Below are 20742 nucleotides of genomic sequence, written 5' to 3'. Positions count from 1 at the left end.
GATGCAATGACTGGTCCAGGAGGTGGGCATGTATCCCTATTAGGGCCAATCAGAAGCCTTCTCCTGAGACTGGTAGGGACTCTGGGATAAAGAAGCCCTCTATCCCCTGGGACAATGTAGCCTGGAGCTGCCAGCAGCCATCTTGTCATATGCCAGGGACAACACCTTATTTGGAAAGAAAAGATGAGGTGGACACAGAAAAAACACATTCAAGATACGGCAAGAGGAAGACCCTGGATTACTTGTGACTAAAACACTTCCACTTCTTCATCTCCCAGGTATGTAAGCCAATAGCTGTTTGTTCTTTTCTTATTTAAATTAGCTAGCATTCTCTTTCCCTCACTTGCAGTCAAGAGTTCTAACTGATGGAGGCATAGAAAGAGAACTTGGTTCTCGAAACAGTCCTGAGCAAAAGCTATTAACAGCCCTATTTTTTTTTTTTTTTTTTTTTTTGCGGTACACGGGCCTCTCACTGCTGTGGCCTCTCCCGTTGCGGAGCACAGGCTCCGGACGCGCAGGCTCAGCGGCCATGGCTCATGGGCCCAGCCGCTCCACAGCATGTGGGATCTTCCCGGACCGGGGCACGAACCCGTGTCCCCTGCATCGGCAGGCAGACTCTCAACCACTGCGCCACCAGGGAAGCCCAACAGCCCTATTTTAAGGACAGAAAAACTGAAGCTGAGAAGTAAAATAACTTGTTCCAGTTATGCAGCTCTGTGTGGAAGATGGAGGTTGGGCTATAAGCCTCTTTTCGTTACACAAACACAGCATCGGCCCACTAGTGGCTTACAACATGTGCAGAAACCAGCAGAGTGAAATACTAAGAGCAGGAGGTTAGACTGTGGAGTATTAATGGCAAATGCATCTATACGTCCAAATCCTGTACCTCTGGGTACAACTCCTAGAGCTGGGACCACAGTGGGGCTCTGAACTGACAAAAGACTGAATGTGAATGTCACTGAAGGCCTGTAGGCAGGTTGAGGACCCACAACAAAACCCTTTGGAGATGTCTAAGCCTCTGATGTCCACCGTCTGGGCGAAATGGCCAAGCCAGCAGCTAACCAAAAGCTAACTGAGCATCTTGGATGCAGAGAGGGGCACATTTGGGTGGCTCCTGGGTAAAAGAGGGGAGGGACTGTGTCTTAGCTCAGTTGCTGACTTGCACAGACTTTCTAAGCACCCTCAGTTTCTGTTCTCCAGAGGTCACAACTTTGCCATAGAAGTTCTTTCCCCAACCTTGCCTCCAAAGCTTCGCCAAGGCATGATCCTTTACGTTCTATACTCCAGGGGTACCCAGATTGGAAAGAGCCAATGCCCAGCATGATGTATGAACGATACAAAGGAACCAAAAGAGAGGCGAGGGAGACAGAGAGGCAGCTGGGAAGTTGAATGTGGTGAATGATGGGGGGAGGCTGTAACCCAGGCCCAGCCCTGAGCTGGGACCTGATTTCAGGCAAGTGTTGACCCTTTTGGTCTTCTAGCTCCTTAGCCTTGAAATGAGAAGTCTGGTACCAGATTATCTTGAGGGCTGTGTCCAGCACAGGTTTTCGTGATCCATCTCCATATGTGCCAGTTTAGGAAAGGAAGAGATGGGAGATTCTGGAGTTGATCTGTGGGCAGTGAGAGGCAAGGCCAGCTGGGGAAGGGACTCATGGCTGCTAGGTCAGCTGCAGAGACCCCCAGCAAGTGCATCCAAAGGCCCTATCTAGCCTGGAAAGATGACCAGTATTCGGCTAAAGTTCTCACTCTCAGAAACCAGGATGCCTGCACTCCACTCTTCCTGGAATAACCAAGGTTAAACACCAGGAGACAAGAACAGTCCTCTCTTCTCTCAACTCCCAAGGGCCCCCAAAGAGACACGACTGAAAATGAGAGCACAGCAGCTGGGCTAATGTCCAAGCCTTTAGCCTGGATGGTGTCGCTAAAGTTATTCTAATAACAGGTCACTGACATATCTAAAAACCTTTCCGCAAGACTCAGACACACAAAACATGGAATTCCCTTCCTTGTTGAGCTGCATCCTTGCCATGGAAGAAACCCAATGGCCTTGAGATTTATTCCCCAAAATAAAAATGGCTGAGCTTTTCATCCATTGGGGGATCAGGTGACTCCATGTGCTTTTCCAGGAAGATATCTGTACGAACACAATTTCAGGGTTTCAAAGACCAAAAAAACCCATCCTCGGACCTGTTTGGAGGGGAAGGTCCATGGGCACAGAGTAAGACCCTTTGTATAATTTCTTTTTTCTTTCTTTCTTTCTTTTTTTTACTATTTTTAAATGCTTGTTATAAAATTAACAGTTTAAATATATATTTTTAAGTATAAGATTATAAAACCACCAACACTTTGCACCCACAAACATCCACAATGAATATTTTGGTGAACATCCCTCCAGATTTCTCAGTACTTACCATTTTACCCAAATGAGGTTATCCTACCCACACTGACTTTCAATCTGCTTGCTCAGCATTTTTTCATGCCAGCACTGCGGTTCACTCGATCCTTGAATTTATTTTAAAAAGCAGAACTGTAGGTTAACTATCCAAGCAGCACTCAAGAGAGGCCAAAGCCATTCGCACTCCAGGGAATGGTAAATCTGCGAGTCCTCTCAGGGCCACCCCCCTCCTCCAGGGGCTCAGGGCCAGCAGGACGCAGGTACCTCACGGAAGCTGAGTTTGCCATCAAAGTCCTCGTCCACCTCCTTGATCATGCTCTTCAGGCCCAGGTGGGTCTGGGGGGCCCCCAGCTTCTCCATCATCAGCTTCAGCTCCATCAGGTCAATGAAGCCATCCCTTCCGGCATCATACCTGTAGGTCAAAGGCAGGGCGCTGGTGAGGGATGGCCATGGCCAGGACCGAAGGACACTTGTTAATCTACCAAATGTGTAATGCTTTTGGCCTTATTTACTGAAAAATGACTCAAAAGACTCCTGCCTTGCAGTGCCCACCAGGGTCACTGCATTGGAAGGGTCCCCTCTCTCTCCTCCAACACCTCTGGGGCTCTGCGGGATATGACTCAAAGTGGGTCTTGTGCTGCAGGAGTGTTTTCATGTCTTTCAACTCCTTAATTAGGCCATAAGTTTCTTGGGGATGAAAAACATGCTCGTCTACCTTGATTTTTCCCAGTTTGGGTCAACGAACATCAACTGAACCTCCAGATGCTGGACGATAGAATAGCTGCTGCAGGGCGCCCCGCGCACCCACTCTATTACGTAGAGCAACTGACAGTTCTGGAAGCCTCCCCTTGGTCACCAGCCCCTGGGGCTCCGCCGCCCCCAGTTCCACCAACCCCTCCGCTCGTCCTCTGGTCTCCTGTCTCTGGAGACTGCTTCCCGCCCTGGTGCTGGGCTGTGAGTCAGGTCTGGCCCCAGCACTGCGGTTTCACGCTTTGCCCTCCAGCTCACAATCTAGTCTCCAGGTCTGACCGGTCACACCTGTGTGTCACAGATGAGCGGGGTGGTGGCTCTGCCCTCCTGGCCAAGTTTGGACACAGAGCCAGCACCTCTGCTGGCTGTCCCCCCACCCCCGAGCCACCTGCAGGAAACGATCCCAGCCTCCCCATGGCAGGGGTCCTGGCCCTGCCCTCTACTCCCGAGTGCCTGGTCAGCCCCGTGGAGCCCTCTTCAGCCTTCTGTCCTTCTGCCCCGGTCACTCCACCACCCCCGCCCCGACACTCGGGCTATTGTGGAGCTTCCTCACAGACTCGCTGGCTCTTCTCCCGTCAAGTCCATCCCCTTTTCTGCTCCCCAGAGATCACTTGCCGCTCAGGTATGAACATCATGCTTTAAGAAACAAATCCGTTCATAATAGCCCGAAGGCAGAAACAACCCGAGTGTCCACTGACAGACGAACAGATAAACAAAATGAGATCTATCCATACAGTGGGATATGATATATTTACACAATAGAATATTATTCGCCCTTTAAAAAATGAAATTCTAATACATGCTACAACATGGATGAACATGTCAACATTATGCTAAGGTTGAAATAGGCCAGACACAAAAGGACAAACGCTGCCTAATTCCACTTATATGAGGTATCTAGAGTTCATAGAGACAGAAGGTAGTTACCAGGGACCAGGGGAAGCGGGGGGTGGAGGGGGTTATTATTTCACGGGTTCGAGTTTCAGTTTGGGATGAGGAAAAGGTCTTGGAGATGGGCGGTGGCGAGGGCTACACAAAAATGTGAACGTACACTGATCTCAACACTTACACGGTTAAGACGGTAAAATGTAAAAATCAAATACATGAACAAACAAACAAAACAGGCTTCCTCACTGTCTATCACCCCCCAGCCCCAGCTCCACGAAAGAAACCACCATTGTTAGGAATCACCGTACCAGCCGCCAAGAAATGTAGCCTGTGGGCAGCCAGAAATCTAACCCTGTGGGCTGGTGGTATTTTGAAGCCCATGTGGTCATGCTGGAGATGAGGCCCAGTACTTCCCAGTGTGCCCTGCTCCAGCCACAGTGGCCGACTCATGCCATTCCTCCCACCCAGAACGTACCTCCACCCTCCTCGGTGGCCTTTTCTGTCCCCTGGAGCTGGGGAACCGCCCCTTCTCCCTCTCATCGCTGGCAGCACCAGTCTGCCCTCTGCCTCAGCAGAGGCCACCTCCTTCAAGCAGGTCTGCGCTCCCGCTGGGCTCCCACTCCCTCCCTGCCTGGAAGGATCACGCTGGTAGATGAGATGCTAAAGGACACAGACAATACCCCTGGAGTCCTGTTGGTGAGCTCTGAGGACGCTGAAGGACAAGCCAGGTGCTCCAGTGTGGTTTCCAGGAAGCGGGCAGAGTGTATGAATCCCAGATGGACCAGCCCAGGCTCTAGTATCATCAAGGGATGGCGCTTAAAGGAATGATTGCCAGGGGCCCCCTAAAAGTGATTAGAGGATTGGCCTCATTTACTTGGTTTTTAACTTCTTTTTACAGGTTTTTTTGTGTCTTTTTTGTTTTTGGCCGTGCCGCACAGCATGAGGGATCTTAGTTCCCCGACCAGGGATCGAACCCATGCCCCCTGCAGTAGAAGTGTGGACCGCCAGACAAATCCCCACTTCTTTTTAAAGTAACAGCTTTATTGAGATATAATTTACATACCATAAAATTCACTCTTTTAAAATTGCACAACTCGGTGATTTTTAGCATATTTGCAAGGTTGTGCAGCCATCATCGCTATCTAACTCCTCAACACGTTCATCACCCCGAAAAGAAATCCATGCCCTGTAGCAGCCGTTCCTCATGCCCCTCTCCCCGGCCCATAGCAACGACCGGTTTGCCTTCTGTCTCTATGGTTTTGCCTACTCCGGACACTTGATATAAACGGCATCATACGATATGCGACCTCCTGTGTCTGGCTTCCTTCGCTCAGCATAATGTTCTCAAGGTTCACCCAGCTTGTAGCACACGCCGATCAGTACTTTATGCCTCTTATTCATTGCTGAATAATATTCTATTGTATAAATACACCATATTTTGTTTATCCATTCACCTGCTGAGAGATGTTTGTGTTGTTTCCACTTACGGCTGTGATGAATAATGCTGCTATGAATACTCAGATACAAGTTTTTACGTGGACATTTGTTTTCATTCCCCTTGGGCATATAACCAAGAGTGGAATTGCTAGGTCATATGCTCATTGGCTTTTGAAACAGGGTTGTCAAGCTGGTCCAGCAGAAAACTGTGATGACTGACCTATTATCTCTACCGAATCAGCAAGCCCCCTCTATTAGGCTTCTGGGGGAACGACAGGCAGGAGTAGAGGCCCATACAATTCAGCGGCTTGCCTGTTAGGTGTCGGGCCACCTAGGAAGAGTGCTGACTATCAGATTTGCTGGGGACACAAAGCTGTGACAGAATCTAGGCCCAAAGGATCTCAGCAAGCTGGTGGCGGCCAGGACTGGGCTCTGTGTGTGGGCATGACAGAGACGGGTATTAGCCAAGTACAAGGAAGACCTTTCTGGCAAAAACAGCTAACACAAGACCTGAGGTGAGAAGAGCTCTTACAAACAGGCCGGAGGGACGGACTCTGTTACAGGGAGTCCTAGTCAAAGTAAACAGGCTTCTTTAGTGTGGAACTTTCCAGAGCCTTCCATATGGTCACGTGTCCGAAACTTACCGGAGGGAAACAGCACCCAGACTCATCAGACCACACAATCCTCTGTGTTCAGGGATTTTCCACTGGAGGAGGCACGTCTAAGCAATCGAGTGTTCCAAGGAAAACACTTTGGGAAGCGCTCCTCAGGCAATTCTACCTCAGGAAGGCAGCCCGTCGTTAAACGGCCCCTATGTTCCCCTCCAGGCCGAGATTGTGAATGAATGTCCTCTGCCTGCTGCTCAGCGCACAGCGCATGCTCCTGCGAAGTCTGCAGAGGAGACTGAAGCCACGAAGGGGGAGGAATTTAAGATGTGGACCTTTCCGAGCAAACGCAGAGGTTCGGGGTCTGAACGCAGAGAAGAAAGGAAGGAAAGTGAAGGGAGGACAAGAGCAGCTGAAAAGCTCAGGGGTAAAGAGAGGGGAGGGGGCCCCAGGAACAGGAGGTGAATTGGGGCAAGATAAGGAAAGGTCAGGGAACAAGGCAGGAATTCGTCCTCACCCAGCAGGGGCAGGAACACAGCTAGCTCAGCCTCCGCAGCACAACCGGCAGTCGAGATGGGGCCATGGCAGAGAGGGGCTCGGAGACCTTATCCCTGGCATTTCTCTGGGGTTCTAACTGAGAAGAGTCAAGAAGGGTTGGAAAACCTCTTTTAGGCCCTCAAGCCGGAAACATTCTCCAGGCCTAAGAAAGAGGACAAATATGTGAGAAAGGGCCTTGGCAAAGTCTGGGTGACAGGTTAAAGAATTCCAATTTCTTTCAATAGGCAGGAAATTTTGGTTTGACCACTTTGGTGAGTAATGTGCCTGGGAGCAAAAGCACACCACCTCGGTGGGCAAATCCCAGACAGAAGAAAGGGTCGGGGGACTTCCATGGTGGCACAGTGGTTAAGAATCCGCCTGCCAACGCAGGGGACACGGGTTTGAGCCCTGGTCCAGGAAGATCCCACATGCCGTGGAGCAACTAAGCCCGTGCACCCCAACTACTGAGCCTGCGCTCTAGAGCCCGCGAGCCACAACTACTGAAGCCCGTGTGCCTAGAGCTCATGCTCCGCAACAAGAGAAGCCACCGCAATAAGGCCACGCACTGCAACCAAGAGTGGCCCCTGGGCTTCCCTGGTGGCGCAGTGGTTAAGAATCCGCCTGCCGATGCAGGGGACATGGGTTCGAGCCCTGGTCCGGGAAGATCCCACGTGCCGCGGAGCAGCTAAGCCCGTGTGCCACAGCTGCTGAGTCTGCGCTCTACAGCCCACGAGCCACAACTACTGAGTCTGTGTGCCGCAACTGCTCAGGCCCGTGCACCTAGAGACCGTGCTCCGCAACAGGAGAGGCCACCGCAATGAAAAGCCTGCGCACGGCAAGGAAGAGTAGCCCCTGCTTGCCGCAACTAGAGAAAGCCCACGCGCAGCAGCAAAGACCCAACACAGCCAATCAATCAATCAATAAATAAATTGATTAAAAAAAAAAAAAAGAGTAGCCCCCGCTCTCCTCAACTAGAGAAAGCCCGCTCGCAGCAACGAAGACCCAACGCAGCCAAAAATAAATAAATAAATTTTAAAAAGAAAAAAAAGAAAGAAAGGGCCAGGCATCCTGCTGGGAGCACCAGTTTGGCACAGGAATAAAGCCAGTGTGTGGACTGAGAGGGGATGTCTCCAAGGCAAGAGGGGCAGGAAAGAAAAGGGTCACTCAGCCGCTGCCTCGACTCCCAGGGACTCAGCAAAGACTGCGTCCCTTTGTTCCTGCCCGAAGCACCAGCCAAGCCCATAGTTAAGTCCTGGGAGGACCATAAATTGACCACATTAGTGGTGTCCTCGCCCCTCCCCACGGAACTGGGATTTGTAATCCAGAAGTGCATCTTTCCCTCTTTAAAGTGACCATCTCCGAGGGTTGGTCCACAGCCACTTCCTTCAGGGCCTGCATATGCCAGACAGGCAGGAAAAACCTCCCAGGTCCCCCTCATCAACTTACTGTTTCATCTGCTCCTCTCAAAGCATCCGACTACCATATGCGTTCCGCGCACACGATGGGATTCAAAGCCCCTAATAACTACAACTAGCCTGCTTTGCAGTTCACAGCACATCGTCTCCTACACTAACCCTTTCATCTTTATGACAGTCCTATGAAGAATTCATAATGGCCGCCTGTTTACTGTTTATTGAGTGCTCACTAAGTGCCCGGTGCTGTGCTGAAGCACCTGAGTTAGTTCAGCAGTGCTGTGAGGTGGTCACGAGTCACCCCATGTGACAGGTCGTGAAAGCTGAGGGGTGCAGTGAAGCCAATTGCTGTGGATCAGAACTAACCTGGGGCTTTCAGGCGGGTGCCTGGCTTCACATGGGAACAGGCGAGGCAGGAATGACCATGAACTAAGCTTATACCATGTGCCCCTTAACTCAGTGGGGAGCCAGGGGATGGATAGAGTGCACACACTATGTCCCAACAAACAGACCGCTAGTCAACTGTGCGATTCACACATTTTACAATTTATATCTGATGACTTTGGCAGAAGTAATAGGAGTCACGTTGCTGAGTCCCATACGTGTGTAGATTCTGATTCTGGTCTCGGAGTGCGGTATCGCCAGCTGCCCACATACGCAAAATTATTCATTTTTGCCCGAGAGAATACCGATGTCTCACAAACATTTGAAGAAACAGTCTCACCAACACAGCCCTTCAAATAGATTTCATCGGCTTTAACCCTCCAACACTCCTTTAAGGAACGTCACACTGTCAGGCTGACGAAGAAACCAAGCCCACCTAGGTCAACCAACCAACCGAAGGTCACTAGGCCCAGCGAGGTTAGTCCCGGTTATCGCCACTTGATGCCCACAGCCCACGGCCCGACCGCAGGGCTGGGCAACACCGCCACCAGATGTAGGTTTGATAGCAGGTCAGTCCTTACAGGATGCCAACGTGGCCCCTCCAGTGACAGTTGACAGAGACAAGCCAGCCAAAGCTAAGGCAGAGAGGCGTCCTGGGGAAGCAAGGTGTTAAATGGATAAAGGCCCTTCTGAAAGCTGTGGGACAACTTCAGCAATGCATTCCACCGTGGGTGCGCTTGAAGGAAGCCGGAGGTGAGGACCCCTCGCAGAGGCCCCCAAGGCTGGACTGGGCGCAAAGCACTCACCCTCAACCTGCTCAGAGCCCCTCTCCTCAAGTGACTGCTGTGTGAGGACCCCCTGAGACAAGGCCATCTGCAAACAGGTGACCTTACGCCAAACTTCTGGGCCCGTGGGAGAGATGAATGCAGGCGGATTTGTTTTCCTCATTCTGGAAACCTGCTTTGCTTCCAGTCCCTCCACGAAAATTCCACCACATTCCTTGCAGCTGGGAATCCAGCCCCATGGAAAGGGAGCAACACCTAGAAGAACCTGCCCAGGTCGGGCCCACCTGCACTGCTCAGCTGGCAGAGCCACCCACACCCAGGGGAGTCGGGGAGGGAGCCCCAGACCTAGGCTCATCTGGGGCTCTCCTTCTCCCTACAAAGCCGGCCTAAGCTGCATCACTCTCCCCCTGTTTCAAACCATCAAAATATTTCCTCTCCCCGCCTCCCAGTACTTTATATCTTTCAAATGCTTGCAGGCTCACTGGGGCTCCCTTAAGCCCCTGGCTCCTCCCTCTACCAACATCTTAGCTCCCTGTACCAGTTTTTTTCTATAATTTAAATTTTAACCAAGATTTTTCTTATTAAAGGCAGTTCAGGATATTAAAAAAACAAAAAACAAGAAACCGCACTCATAACTCCGAGACCCCGCATCCTTGTTTGTTTCCTGGGGCTTCTTTCTAGCCCTCCTCTGAATTGGTGAGCTTTTTCCATGTTTTTGCTTTAAAATGTCCTCATTCCCTTCATCTTCCTAATCTCCAGGATCTGTTAGGGGGAGATTCCAGTTCCATCGGCACTGCACGTGGCCCCGCAGACACAGGCCTGGGTGCAAAGCCAGCCCTGCCATTCATTTGGGAGAGACGGGCTGCCGAGCCCACTGCAGGCTGACTCTAACTGAGCTGCCTGTGCCTTGCAGAGCTGTAGACGGGCCAACAGGAGATAACACGCCAGCACCGGCCCCCGGCACCCAGTAAGCAAGCAATGGGAGGGAGCTATATTTAAAAGTAGGACCTGTCTGCAGCTGTGAAGAGGAAGCAGACAACTTCCAGGGCTGCTGCTCTGATGAGCTGCCCACACCCACTGGCCTCAAACAGCCTCTACCATCTTTAGCATTCTGGGGGAAACCCGAATCCACAGGCTGCTGCGACCCCTTCGGCTGAATTTCCAGGAAGCCCTTGATGAGTGACTCTCATCGCCCCGCCTGTCCTGTATGAGAGCATCACATCTGTCCTCCAAGGGCTCACTTGAAAAGGCTTCCCAACTCAACTGATTGGGGCCATCACTGGTCAGGGGAATGGGGTGGATTGAGGCAGGATGGGCTGAGATCCCTGAACACTGGGCCCACCACCCTGAGTGTCTATGACCTGGGAAAGCCCGTGGCCTGGCCAGAGGGGCCCAGGTGACCCTAAATCCTCACCCCACCGAAGGCCTGCCAGTAAGGAGACAGCAGCAAGGCCTCAGGGGCTGGTTTCCAATGTCCGCCCCGTGCTGGTCCGTGAATGGCTTGCTCTCTCAGCTCCACTGTGCAGAGCCCCTGGGTTTTCTTGGTTTTCACCTGCCCAGAATAATCCTGCTATCAAGGAAGAAAGAAGCAGGGCAGCCTTTGTCTGCCTGAAACTCAGCCATCAGAAACTCCCCAGGGATCCCCAGGGGGTACGGGGGTTCTCAGGAGGATTGCCCCAGAAAATGCCTTACTCTTAGTGCTGGGGGGAACCGCCTGCACCCCAGAGACCCAGAACATGGGAACACACCGGCTTGTCTCCAGAAAGGTCTTGTATGGGAAACATGCACTGCCTTTTCAGACAGCCTGGCTCTGGCAGCCACTCAAAGTGTGGTCCCCGGACCAGCAGCATCACGGTCATCCAGGATTATTCGAAAGGCAGAATTTCAGGTCCCCTCCCAGACCTGCTGAATCAGAACCTGCATTTTCACAAGATGCCCCGTGTGGCCCAGGCTCTTTCAAGTAGGAGAAGGGCACTGTGCCAGACTGTCCCCAGAGCAGGCAGCCCTTCCTGGGGCTTTCCTGCTTCTCCCGTGGGTGACCCTGGCTGTGCCCATCCAGATGAGCCTCAGGGGCCCCCGAGCCCATAGGACTGCCGTTCCTCCGTGCTTCGCTGCCTGCCCCTTCTCTGAGGTCCTGGTTTCCCCTCTTTTGTGTAGGTCCCCCTTAGCTGTCCAATTATCTGCCCTTTCTTTCCTCTCTCTCTCCCTCCCTCTCTCCCTCCCTTTCTCCCTCTCTTTCTCCCTCCCTCCCCTCCTCCCTCCCTCCCTCCCTTCCTTCTGATTTGCTGCAGACTGAGAAACCACATCTCCAAGTGTGTTACAACTACATGCAAAGTAAAAGAAAGCAGGGTGCGAGGAAGGGGGACCCCGAGGAATTAAGTACAAAAGCTTTTGAGCCCAGAGTCTGATTTCCAATCAGGCTGCTCCCAGCCGCCTTTGTGGGATGAACGCCTGGCTCTTCGAGTCACCTGGCTCACATCTACCTGGGGCCTCTCCAGAGCAGAAGAAAAGCACAAAGACCAGTCCCAGCGGGGAGGCAGATGTACAGACAGTTGAGCTGTGATAAGGCCGGAGCATGGGCAGAGCTGGCTCTAACAGGAGTGAGTGTGCAGAGCCGTGGGAGGGAGCCCCTGTCACCAGTGCAGTCCAGAGGTGCCGGGATGTCCCAGAAGGGGGGAGGGGGCCAGCTCCCACAAGGCATTCTGGGAGAGCTGTGTCTTCTTACGGGTAAGAGGGGCAACCCTCAAAGAGTGTGAAGCAGAGGGCTTCCCTGGTGGCGCAGTGGTTGAGAGTCCGCCTGCCGATGCAGGGGACACGGGTTCGTGCCCCGGTCCGGGAAGATCCCACATGCCGCGGAGCGGCTGGACCCGTGAGCCATGGCCGCTGAGCCTGCGCGTCCGGAGCCTGTGCTCCGCAGTGGGAGAGGCCACAACAGTGAGAGGCCCACGTACCGCAAAAACAAAAACAAAAACAAACAAACAAACAAAAAGAGTGTGAAGCAGAGAAGTGACATCAGATGGCTGTCTCAGAAAGACCCCTCGGCTTGATGTGCAGGATGGATTTAGGGGGGCAGTAGCGGGGGAGAGTGGAGTGAGCAGTGGGGGGCATGCAGCAGTCCTCACTGTGGAGAGATGCAGGGAGAGAGAAGGTGAGCTGGGAGTGGCCCTGGGGGCAGGTGAGCGCCAGCTTCACCTGTCCTGTGCACAGCCAGTGCTGCGGGGACTCACTCCTGGGAAATATCCTTCTTTTTCTGGTAAGAGGCCAACATCTTTACAGGCTGCAGGAGACCAGTTGGGTCTCCCCAACCACAGTCTCCTATAGTTCTGTACGTGGTGTCTGGAAGTTCATAAAAAAAGGGAAGGTGGCAGGGCAGAGCTGAGGGGCCATCCCCACCCCCACAGAGCACCCACTGTGTGCTCAGGGCCCCGCAAGACAGCAGAGGGGATGCAGAGTCAGGCAGCTGCTACCCAGGCTTTTGAGACGAGCAGGGAAATCCTCTTTGTCCCAAATGCCTGCAGTGAGAGTGCACTGCACCTGCCAGGGACTCCCACGCGGATTCAGAAGGAGAGAGAGCAGACGGTGCACCAAGCTCCCCCAGCCTCGCGCTCTCAGACTGGCTGCCGTAGCCCAGTAGTGGAAAAGACCTCAGATTGGGAGGTTTCAGCTCCACGCAAACTCTCCCACTGATGCCAGCAACCCAGTGTGGAAACAAAGCAAGCCAGGCCCCGTGACCGCCCTCCAAAGGAACGTGCCAGTGGCAACCAGTTACTAGGCCGGGAGTGCTAAGGGCTTCAGCCACACTGAGGGCACAGATGCCAAGAGCCCACGAGTGACCAGGTAGAGAGGGACAAGCCTTGGAAAGCTTCTGACCTGGCAAATGCAGCAGGGAACAATTCGGTCTACTGGAGCCTTGCTGGGCTCCTCCTGAGGAAGGTGGAGGGCAGCAGGGGCTGGCAGTGAGCTCCTGGGGTCAGACTGCCCTGGTTCAAGGCCCCGGTGACATCCTGTGCTGTGTGTCCTTGGGCGAGTTACTCTCTGGGCTTTGTCCAGGTGCTGCCAAGATGACAGGAAGACAGATAAACTCTCAGCTTATCCTTAAGCGCATGAGTAAGGGTTCACTTTTTTAGTTTTGGCTCATTAAGAGAAGGACCCTAATCCTGGGGTCTCCCCTTGGTCCTTTTGAAGTCGGGGCACCTTTGCTGGGTTTGGATAAGTACAGGCGGCTGGGGACTCACTTGGGAACAGGGGATGGAGCAAGTGGATCTGGGAATTTAGAGTTACCGGCTATCCATCCAGGAAGGAGGGGGAGGAGGGCATCCCAGGGGACGCCCGCCCTGAGCACACCCTGATGGAGGCGATGGGGAGGCCATAGGGCTCTTCTGATCAGGGGTGTCGAAATGAGCAAGGGTGGTTCTTTGCTGTGGTAATGGGGTGTCTCCCCTTGGCTCCCAACACCTCCTATAAAAGGCCTGATGGGCTGGGAAACTGGGCCAGAGGTGCCTCTGGAAACCTAGTTTGCCTGGGAATCCCCAGGAACCCTGTGGATCTCGGGGGACGGGTGCCCCCAAACAACCCGGGGTTTCCACCCCCAGACCCAGTCAGGCCTGGTGCAGCCCCGGTAGTGACCCACTCTCCCTCGACTCCCAAGCCCAGGAGCCAGGGAGGGAAATGGCCAGGGGGAGGCCCTGAGGGAGGGGGAGGTCAGGGCCTACAGGCCCAGTGGAAGTGGACTGTCGGGGGGACTCAGCCGTCCTTCCACATAGAAAGGAAAAGCACCTGGGCTGCCAGCCTCTGGGTCTTCAGAGCCTCCACCCACAGCTTCCCTGCTGGTGGCCCCTTTCCAGTGTCCTTCCTCTGGGCTGGTACCACCTTAAATCCAGCAGCCCTGCTAGGGGCCTGGACCTGCAGCTCCCTCAGTGGAAAGAACCTGGGGCTGGAACTGGAGTGACCTAATTAAGGTTGTGACTGCACACCAAGTGGTCACGCGATCTTGGGGACAACCTGAGAAGGTGGTCACTTTCCTTTTTCCGCATCTCACTTACAGGCATGTGCCCTGTGTCACGCGGTTGGTGGCACTGCCGGAGGGGACTGCACAACCCCACCGAAGGCTCCTATTCCTGACAGCCCTGGGAGCTGGGAAGCTCCACTGGGGCCGTAATTAGGGCCTCAGGGCAGCTCCAGAAGCAAAGCTCAGGCCCCTCTACAGAGGTCAAGGATCCCCTGCCCTGCCTGTGGCCCTGGGTCCAGCCCTGGGGACTGAAGGAAGAAAGAAGTCAGCCACACTCAACCTTAAAGAGCGGACCCTGCTTTCCCAGGGCAAACACCTGGGAGGAGGGGGAGGGGAACCTCCTAAGAATCAACAATAATGGACAGACTGGAAATTGGGGGTTATGGGAGAGAGACTGTGGAGCGCCAACAGCCCAGCGAGAATGGGGTCGGGCTGGGGCAGCCAGCGAGAGAGAAGAATGCAGTAGCCAGCTGTGACCGGCCTTGAGGGTCAGCGTGAAGAGTCTGAACTTCGTCCCACGGTCCCCATCAGTAAAATGAGGGATGATAAAAGCACCATCTCACAGTGCTTACGATGTGTAAATGCCAAGAACGGTGCCTGCACACAGTAGGTGCTCTATACGCAGTGGCTCTTAGCAGTGGCTGTGCTCAATAAAGTTGGCCCTTGTAGGAAAGGGTGGGGGGAGTATGAACCATTTAGGGAGGGGACAGAGACCCTGTCACTGAGGCCAAGATGGACAGAGCTGCACAGGATCAGGGGCCAGCACCTCTCCAAGGCTGAGACAGAGCTCACCATGTCCCTGAGGGCGCAGAGCTGAGCCTGTCAGCAGCCAGATCTTGCTGGTAGAGGGTTGATGACCGGGGACCATGGTCCCAGGCACAGTGTTCAGTGAGAATTGCCAGGTGGGGCTGGGGGGCCCCGGGAGTTGCCTAATCCCAAGGCTAGGATCAACCCCCAATCAGCCCTGGGGTCCCTTGCCATTCTGACCAGGAAGGGGCAGCAGGGCCGGCCTTAGGCATGTGACAGTTTATAAGTCCTGAACGACATCCTTCTACTTCCTGCAAACCTGATCTGAGCTGGCAGAGTGCTAAGGACATAGTGTCAGCCAGAGGCAGCCTTGTGTGGAGACAGACCACGCAGTCCTTGCCTCCAAAATCAAAGAATTTACCTTCATTCAGCAACACGGGGGGCAGCTAGGCGGAGACTGAAAGAAAATAAAACCAGGCCTGGACACCCCCCAACACACACACCTACCCACCCACGACTTGTACAAAGGCCTCCACACTGAGAGAAGGGCCATTAGCAGCAGAACATGAGGCAGGCACTGAAAGGAACGAGAGCCATCAGTGCAGGTGACGCGCACCAAAGATGGCGCTGGCCACATGCACTCCCGCCTCTCCACCTGGAGACCCTTCTAAAAGGAGAGGAAATCAGAGGCACTCGACTCATGATGATACAGGGAATAAGGGAGGTTGGAAGGGGGGCTAGGGGGAAGGGGGAGGGTCCAAAGACTTGAGATGAAGGACACCTGCTTTAGCCACGGGGCTCAAGGAGGCAGACACCCAAGGCCAAGGTCTCTGTGCAACCAAGTTAGTTTTCGTTTTCCTTTACATCTGGAGGGCTTTTGTTCTTTGTTTTTTGTTTTTGGCCTCACCACGCAGCTTGTGGGATCTTAGTTCCCAGACCAAGGATCGAACCCGTGCCCTCTGCAGTGGAAGCACAGAGTCCTAACCGCTGGACCGCCAGGGAAGTCCCTAAGCCCTTCCTGACCACAGCCCGGCTCAAACACACCTTGGACCACCTTTCAGAGGAAGTAACACCAAGGCAGCCCTTCCAGGGTGCAGAGTGTCACCCAGGGATCCCAGCTGCAGGGCACCAGCTGCCCGGCCCTCTTAAGTGGCAGGAGAAGCAGATACATATGTTCCTCCTACTTAAGCAATAATCTTCCAGAAGCAACTCTGGGGTCCTAGAGCTCTGGGATCCCTCTGCCATCCACTTCTGCTTCTGCCTCTTCTTCCGCTGGGGGCTCCAGGTCTGCCCCAGCCAGTGAAACCACAGGCCACTGACAGGGAGAAAGGCCGAGAAGTGAGGAAAGGGGTGAGCAAGACCACCGACGACTCACAGGGCTCAGGATTCAGAAGATTCCAAAGCAGTTGCCTGGAACAGGGGCCGGCAAACTATAGCCTGCGGGCAGATTCTGCTCACCAGGTCTTATCCGGACACAGACACGCCAGTTAGTTTAGGTCCCTTGACGTATCGTCTGCAGCTACTTTCGGTCACAGTGGCAGAGTTGAGCAGTGGCAACAGAGAACCTAGGGCCCACAAGGCCAAAATAGATTTACTACCTGGCCCTTTACAGACCAAGCTGGCCCAACCCTGGCCCAGAAGGAACTTTGACCGTCGTACAGCCTGACCCCCAGCCTTCCAAGAGCCTCCCAACCCTTCCTTGCTGCAAAACTCTCACTCCACGAAGACAGACCACACCTTCCAATGGAACTCCAGAGAAAGGGGCTTACCACCTTTGAGACCATTCTTTTTATTTTTCAACAACTCCAACCATGAGAAAGTTCTTTCTTCTCTACGCTGAACCAAGGCCGTGGCTTCCTTTCACTGAACCCTCATTACCCACCTTCTGCCCCCTGAGGTCGAGCAGATCCCCACAGACTTCAAACTCTCAGCCCCCATCCTCTGGCTCCAGGAGCCTCGGCCCCAAGGCCTTTGATCCTTCGAGGGCCTGAACCCCTTCCCAGTCCTGGCTGGCTGCTCCTCCCTGGCTTTGTCCAGAAAGACCACGACCCCCTGCCCTGAATGCAGCATCTTCACAGTGTCTGCTAGGCTACCCGGGGTTTCTTATACATGGGTGGTGGATGGCTTTTCCAGGATTTGCATCCTTCCCTGTCAAGCAGCATCATGTTAAATCCAGCCCATTGTTCAGAGTTCATAGAGCTTCTCGAGGGCAGAAACCCCTCCAGAGCAATCTGTATAATACCAGCACCTGGCATGTGCTTCACCGAATGAATGAGAAAACTGATGAATGAACAGCTCATAGACAGCGGGTGAGAAAGAGGCTCATCCTTCTCATCATCATGGTATCCCAGGAGCAGACATTAGCAAATGTGCACACCGCGCTGGCCACGGGAGCCCAGGGGCGGGAGCCCCGGGAAAGGGGTCACAGAAGGTCCGTGAGGCCTCGGAACCAAAGAAGGATTCAGTGCGGGACTTGGGTCTGCGTCTTGGCAGGCCATTGGGCACAGGTAGAGTTTCATCCTGCAGGATGGCACAGTCCACGCTCCAACAACTCAGATATCCCTGTATGTAGGCCTTCCAAGGACCATCTAGCATTTAGGACCAGGGGAGCCCTTCAATCACCAACACTGAAGGGACACAGAAGCAGGGGGAGGCTGCAGAGTGTGAGCCTGCAGGAGTGCACCTGATACACAGATATTCATGAAGCAGGAAGCTAATAATAGCAAGCTGTGTAAAACCTAGCGTGTGTGCTGGGATCCTACACGGAGTATCTCTTTCCCCAAGTCACGGACAGGCCTGGCGGCCACTAGCTCCAGAGCCTGAGACCTGATTCATTCGATACATCCTTAGAGATCACTGGTTCAGCCACGCCGTGAAACCACACACGATGTAGCCCGTGTCCACCAAGCCCCCCAAATTCAATGGAAGATGGTATTTCTATTTACTAGTTAGTCTGGGGGGTGGGGAGGTATCACAGGGCTAAGAGTATAAATAAAGTTAGAGTCCCCTGGACCTTAACGCTTTGAAACTAGGCACTTAACTAATTTTGCAAGAGAGAAAGGACTTTTTTTTTTTTTTGGCATTATGTAAGATTTTAATAAGTCACTCGAATTCTCACAAAATGTGATGCTCTGTAATAAGGAGGGTGGAGGAGGCTTCCCAGAGAAAGGAGGTAAGGAGCAAGGAATGAGGAGAAAGGAAACTCTCTGCCAAGATAAAACTGCCAGAAACAGTGGCACCTGCTTCCAGCCACCCCGACATCATACTCTGGGCAAAGAAAACCAGTGCTTAAACCTCTCTAAGAAATAGTTCCCAGTTACAGCGTCTTTCTGCCGGAGACCAAGGCCCCAAACAGAAGCCAGCCTGGGTTCTGGCTGACTGCCCGCCAGGAATTCAGACAAGCCCTGGGTTCTCCTGCCCCACCTTCAAGCAGAACAGTCAAAGGTGCAAACTCCAGTGCAGGTGAGGGAATTTCAACTCTAAGGTGGGTCACCGTGCACTAAAGACACAATCAGGAGAGTCAGAAGCCCTCGCCTTTCTCTAAGGGGGAAAAAAATCACTGAACTAACTTCCAGTTACTTCCATCCACCTTTCCCTGTGTATAAGGCAATTCGCTCAAAAGACACAGATAAAGATCCACCTCCCCAGTAAACCTCCTTAACGGGGCTCCCTTCACCCCTTTGGCAAATTCCCAGCCCTCCAAGTCCACACCCCTTCCTCCCTCCCTCAGAGAAAAGTCTAGGGAGGAGAAGAAGAAACTGGGGGGGGGGGAGATGAGAAATGAAGAGTTCCAGGGCAGCCCTGCCTTTTCGGGGTTCAGCAGTGATGGGGAGTCAAGTCCTGGCAGGGCATCCATGATGTCATCATTTCCGATTCTGATAAAAAGACAACTTTCCCACAGCCAAAGGCTCCTCTCCCCACCCTCTCTCTGGGGCATTGAAACACAAGCTTTTACTATGCTGCAAGAACATCACAGCTGCATTTTAAGATGCTGTATTTGGGTCCACCCTTAAGTGGCTGCCCTCATTACCTCCCTTTGAAAGGGGCATCTGGATAAGCCCAAGGTAATTAAAATTTCCTGTCTAACCTTCACCGCTCCACCAGCTCGTATTACAGCCCTGGACACACACGGTAGAGTCAGTTTCTCTGGGGCCTTCTCACTCTTCGTTTAAAATCAGGCCACTATTCTCTTGGCCCAGCCTATCCAGTAACACTCTTGGAAACGGAGAGGGAACTTTCTCTGGTGACGCCTCTGGCTTCCCACACTCATTAGAAAATTCTCTCTCTTCTACAACACACCAGGCTCATTTGTAGTAGGTCCCAACAATACGAAGGCAAATAAATGACCCCCCGCTCCAAGAAGCTGATGTGTTCACAGGCTGGAAAGGATCCAGGGTTTTTTAAACCTTGAAAATGTAAGAGATCCCTAAGTGAAATACTTTTAAATAGGAAAATCAAACTGCAAAGATCAAAGCACGTTTTGCAGTGTCTGCATAAATCTATATAGCCCCGGGCAAAAAGAACAGGCGTACTTTGTTCTGGTCAAGTCAGGTTCTGAGTGAACTCTAAGGCGACATCAGAATCTGGATCTAGAAACAGATTAAAAGTGAAATTCTTGCTGAAAGTAAGTGCACTCCTGGCACAAGTTGGGGGCTTTCTATTGGTATTGTTTTTTGTAGTTAGATGGCAACTCCATTTGAAATAGGGTCAGGCTTTGAGAAGACTGATCCCCCTTCTGTTGAGGGTAGGAATCATTCTGGCTTTGGTTACATCTCAGACCTCCTAAATCACCTGAACAATCTAAAGTGGTTAAGATTCTGACATGTCATGATGCACATAGACAGAGCACCTCTGCCCAGGGGCAGTAAGGGGTTGAAGAGGGTCCCCCCACCCCAAAAATTCACAGCCATCTAGAACTTCAGAATGTGACCTATTTGGAAATAGGATCTTTGCAGATATAATAAATTGAATTAAAATGTCATTCTGTGGAATTCCCTGGCGGTCTGGTGGTCAGGACTCAGCATTTTCACTGCCGTGGCCCAGGTTCGATCCCTGGTCAGGGAAGTAAGATCCTGCAAGCCACGCAGCATGGCCCAAAAAAACACAAAACGAAGAAGTCATACTGGATTAGGGTGGGCCCTAAATCCAAGGACTAGTGTCTTTACAAGAAGGCCATGTGAACACACACACAGGGAACACCATGTGACTATCAGACAGGGACTAGAGTGACGCGTTTGCAAGCCAGGGATGCCGAGAATTGCTGGCAACCATCAGAAGCTAGAAGAGGCATGCAAGGGTTCTTCCCTAGAGGCTTTGGAGCAAGCATGGCCCTTCTGATACCTTGATTTCAGAGTCCAGCCTCCAGAACGGTAAGAGAATACATCTCTCTTGTTTTAAACCACCAGCTTGTGCTCCTTGTTACAGCAGCCCTAGGACACTCATCCACTCACCCAGAAGTAGAACGAGTAAGTCCCCTCAACAGAGCCCTGGGGACAGTCCCAGGGGGACCAATTACCCACCAAGCGGCCACATCCCCACTCCACAGCTCAAGCTGTAGGTGAAATCAGCTTCAAAGGAGAAACCAGACATTGCAAAGTGTTTGTAAATTATTTAACAAAAAGGACAACATACAATTTGCACATCCACCAAAATTATGGCTGTGAAAATTAGTGCCTGAAACTTACTGGTCTCACCACGCACGGGCCAAGCATGGAGCTAACTGCTTCACATACATGAATTTATTTAATCCCCACAATAAACTCACAAGGCAGGTACTTTTCTATCCCCACTTGAC

The 20742-nt window shown here is 52.7% G+C and overlaps 1 protein-coding gene across 2 annotated transcripts in view; it reads right to left on the bottom strand.

The window, feature by feature from the left end:
- Window positions 1-20742, bottom strand: part of EFHD1 (EF-hand domain family member D1) — a 39314-nt gene that overhangs the window by 13907 nt on the left and 4665 nt on the right. For both annotated transcript variants that reach the window (XM_049712303.1, XM_004262583.3), the window contains exon 2: window positions 2660-2807. In XM_049712303.1, the coding sequence (XP_049568260.1) occupies window positions 2660-2807 (148 nt within the window). The remainder of the gene's footprint in view (window positions 1-2659; window positions 2808-20742) is intronic.

Source organism: Orcinus orca, chromosome 7 (assembly GCF_937001465.1).
Source record: "Orcinus orca chromosome 7, mOrcOrc1.1, whole genome shotgun sequence".
Classification (NCBI taxonomy): domain Eukaryota; kingdom Metazoa; phylum Chordata; class Mammalia; order Artiodactyla; family Delphinidae; genus Orcinus; species Orcinus orca.
The sequence above is the reverse complement of the archived record's forward strand: the minus strand, read 5'-3'. Positions and strand labels throughout refer to the sequence as shown.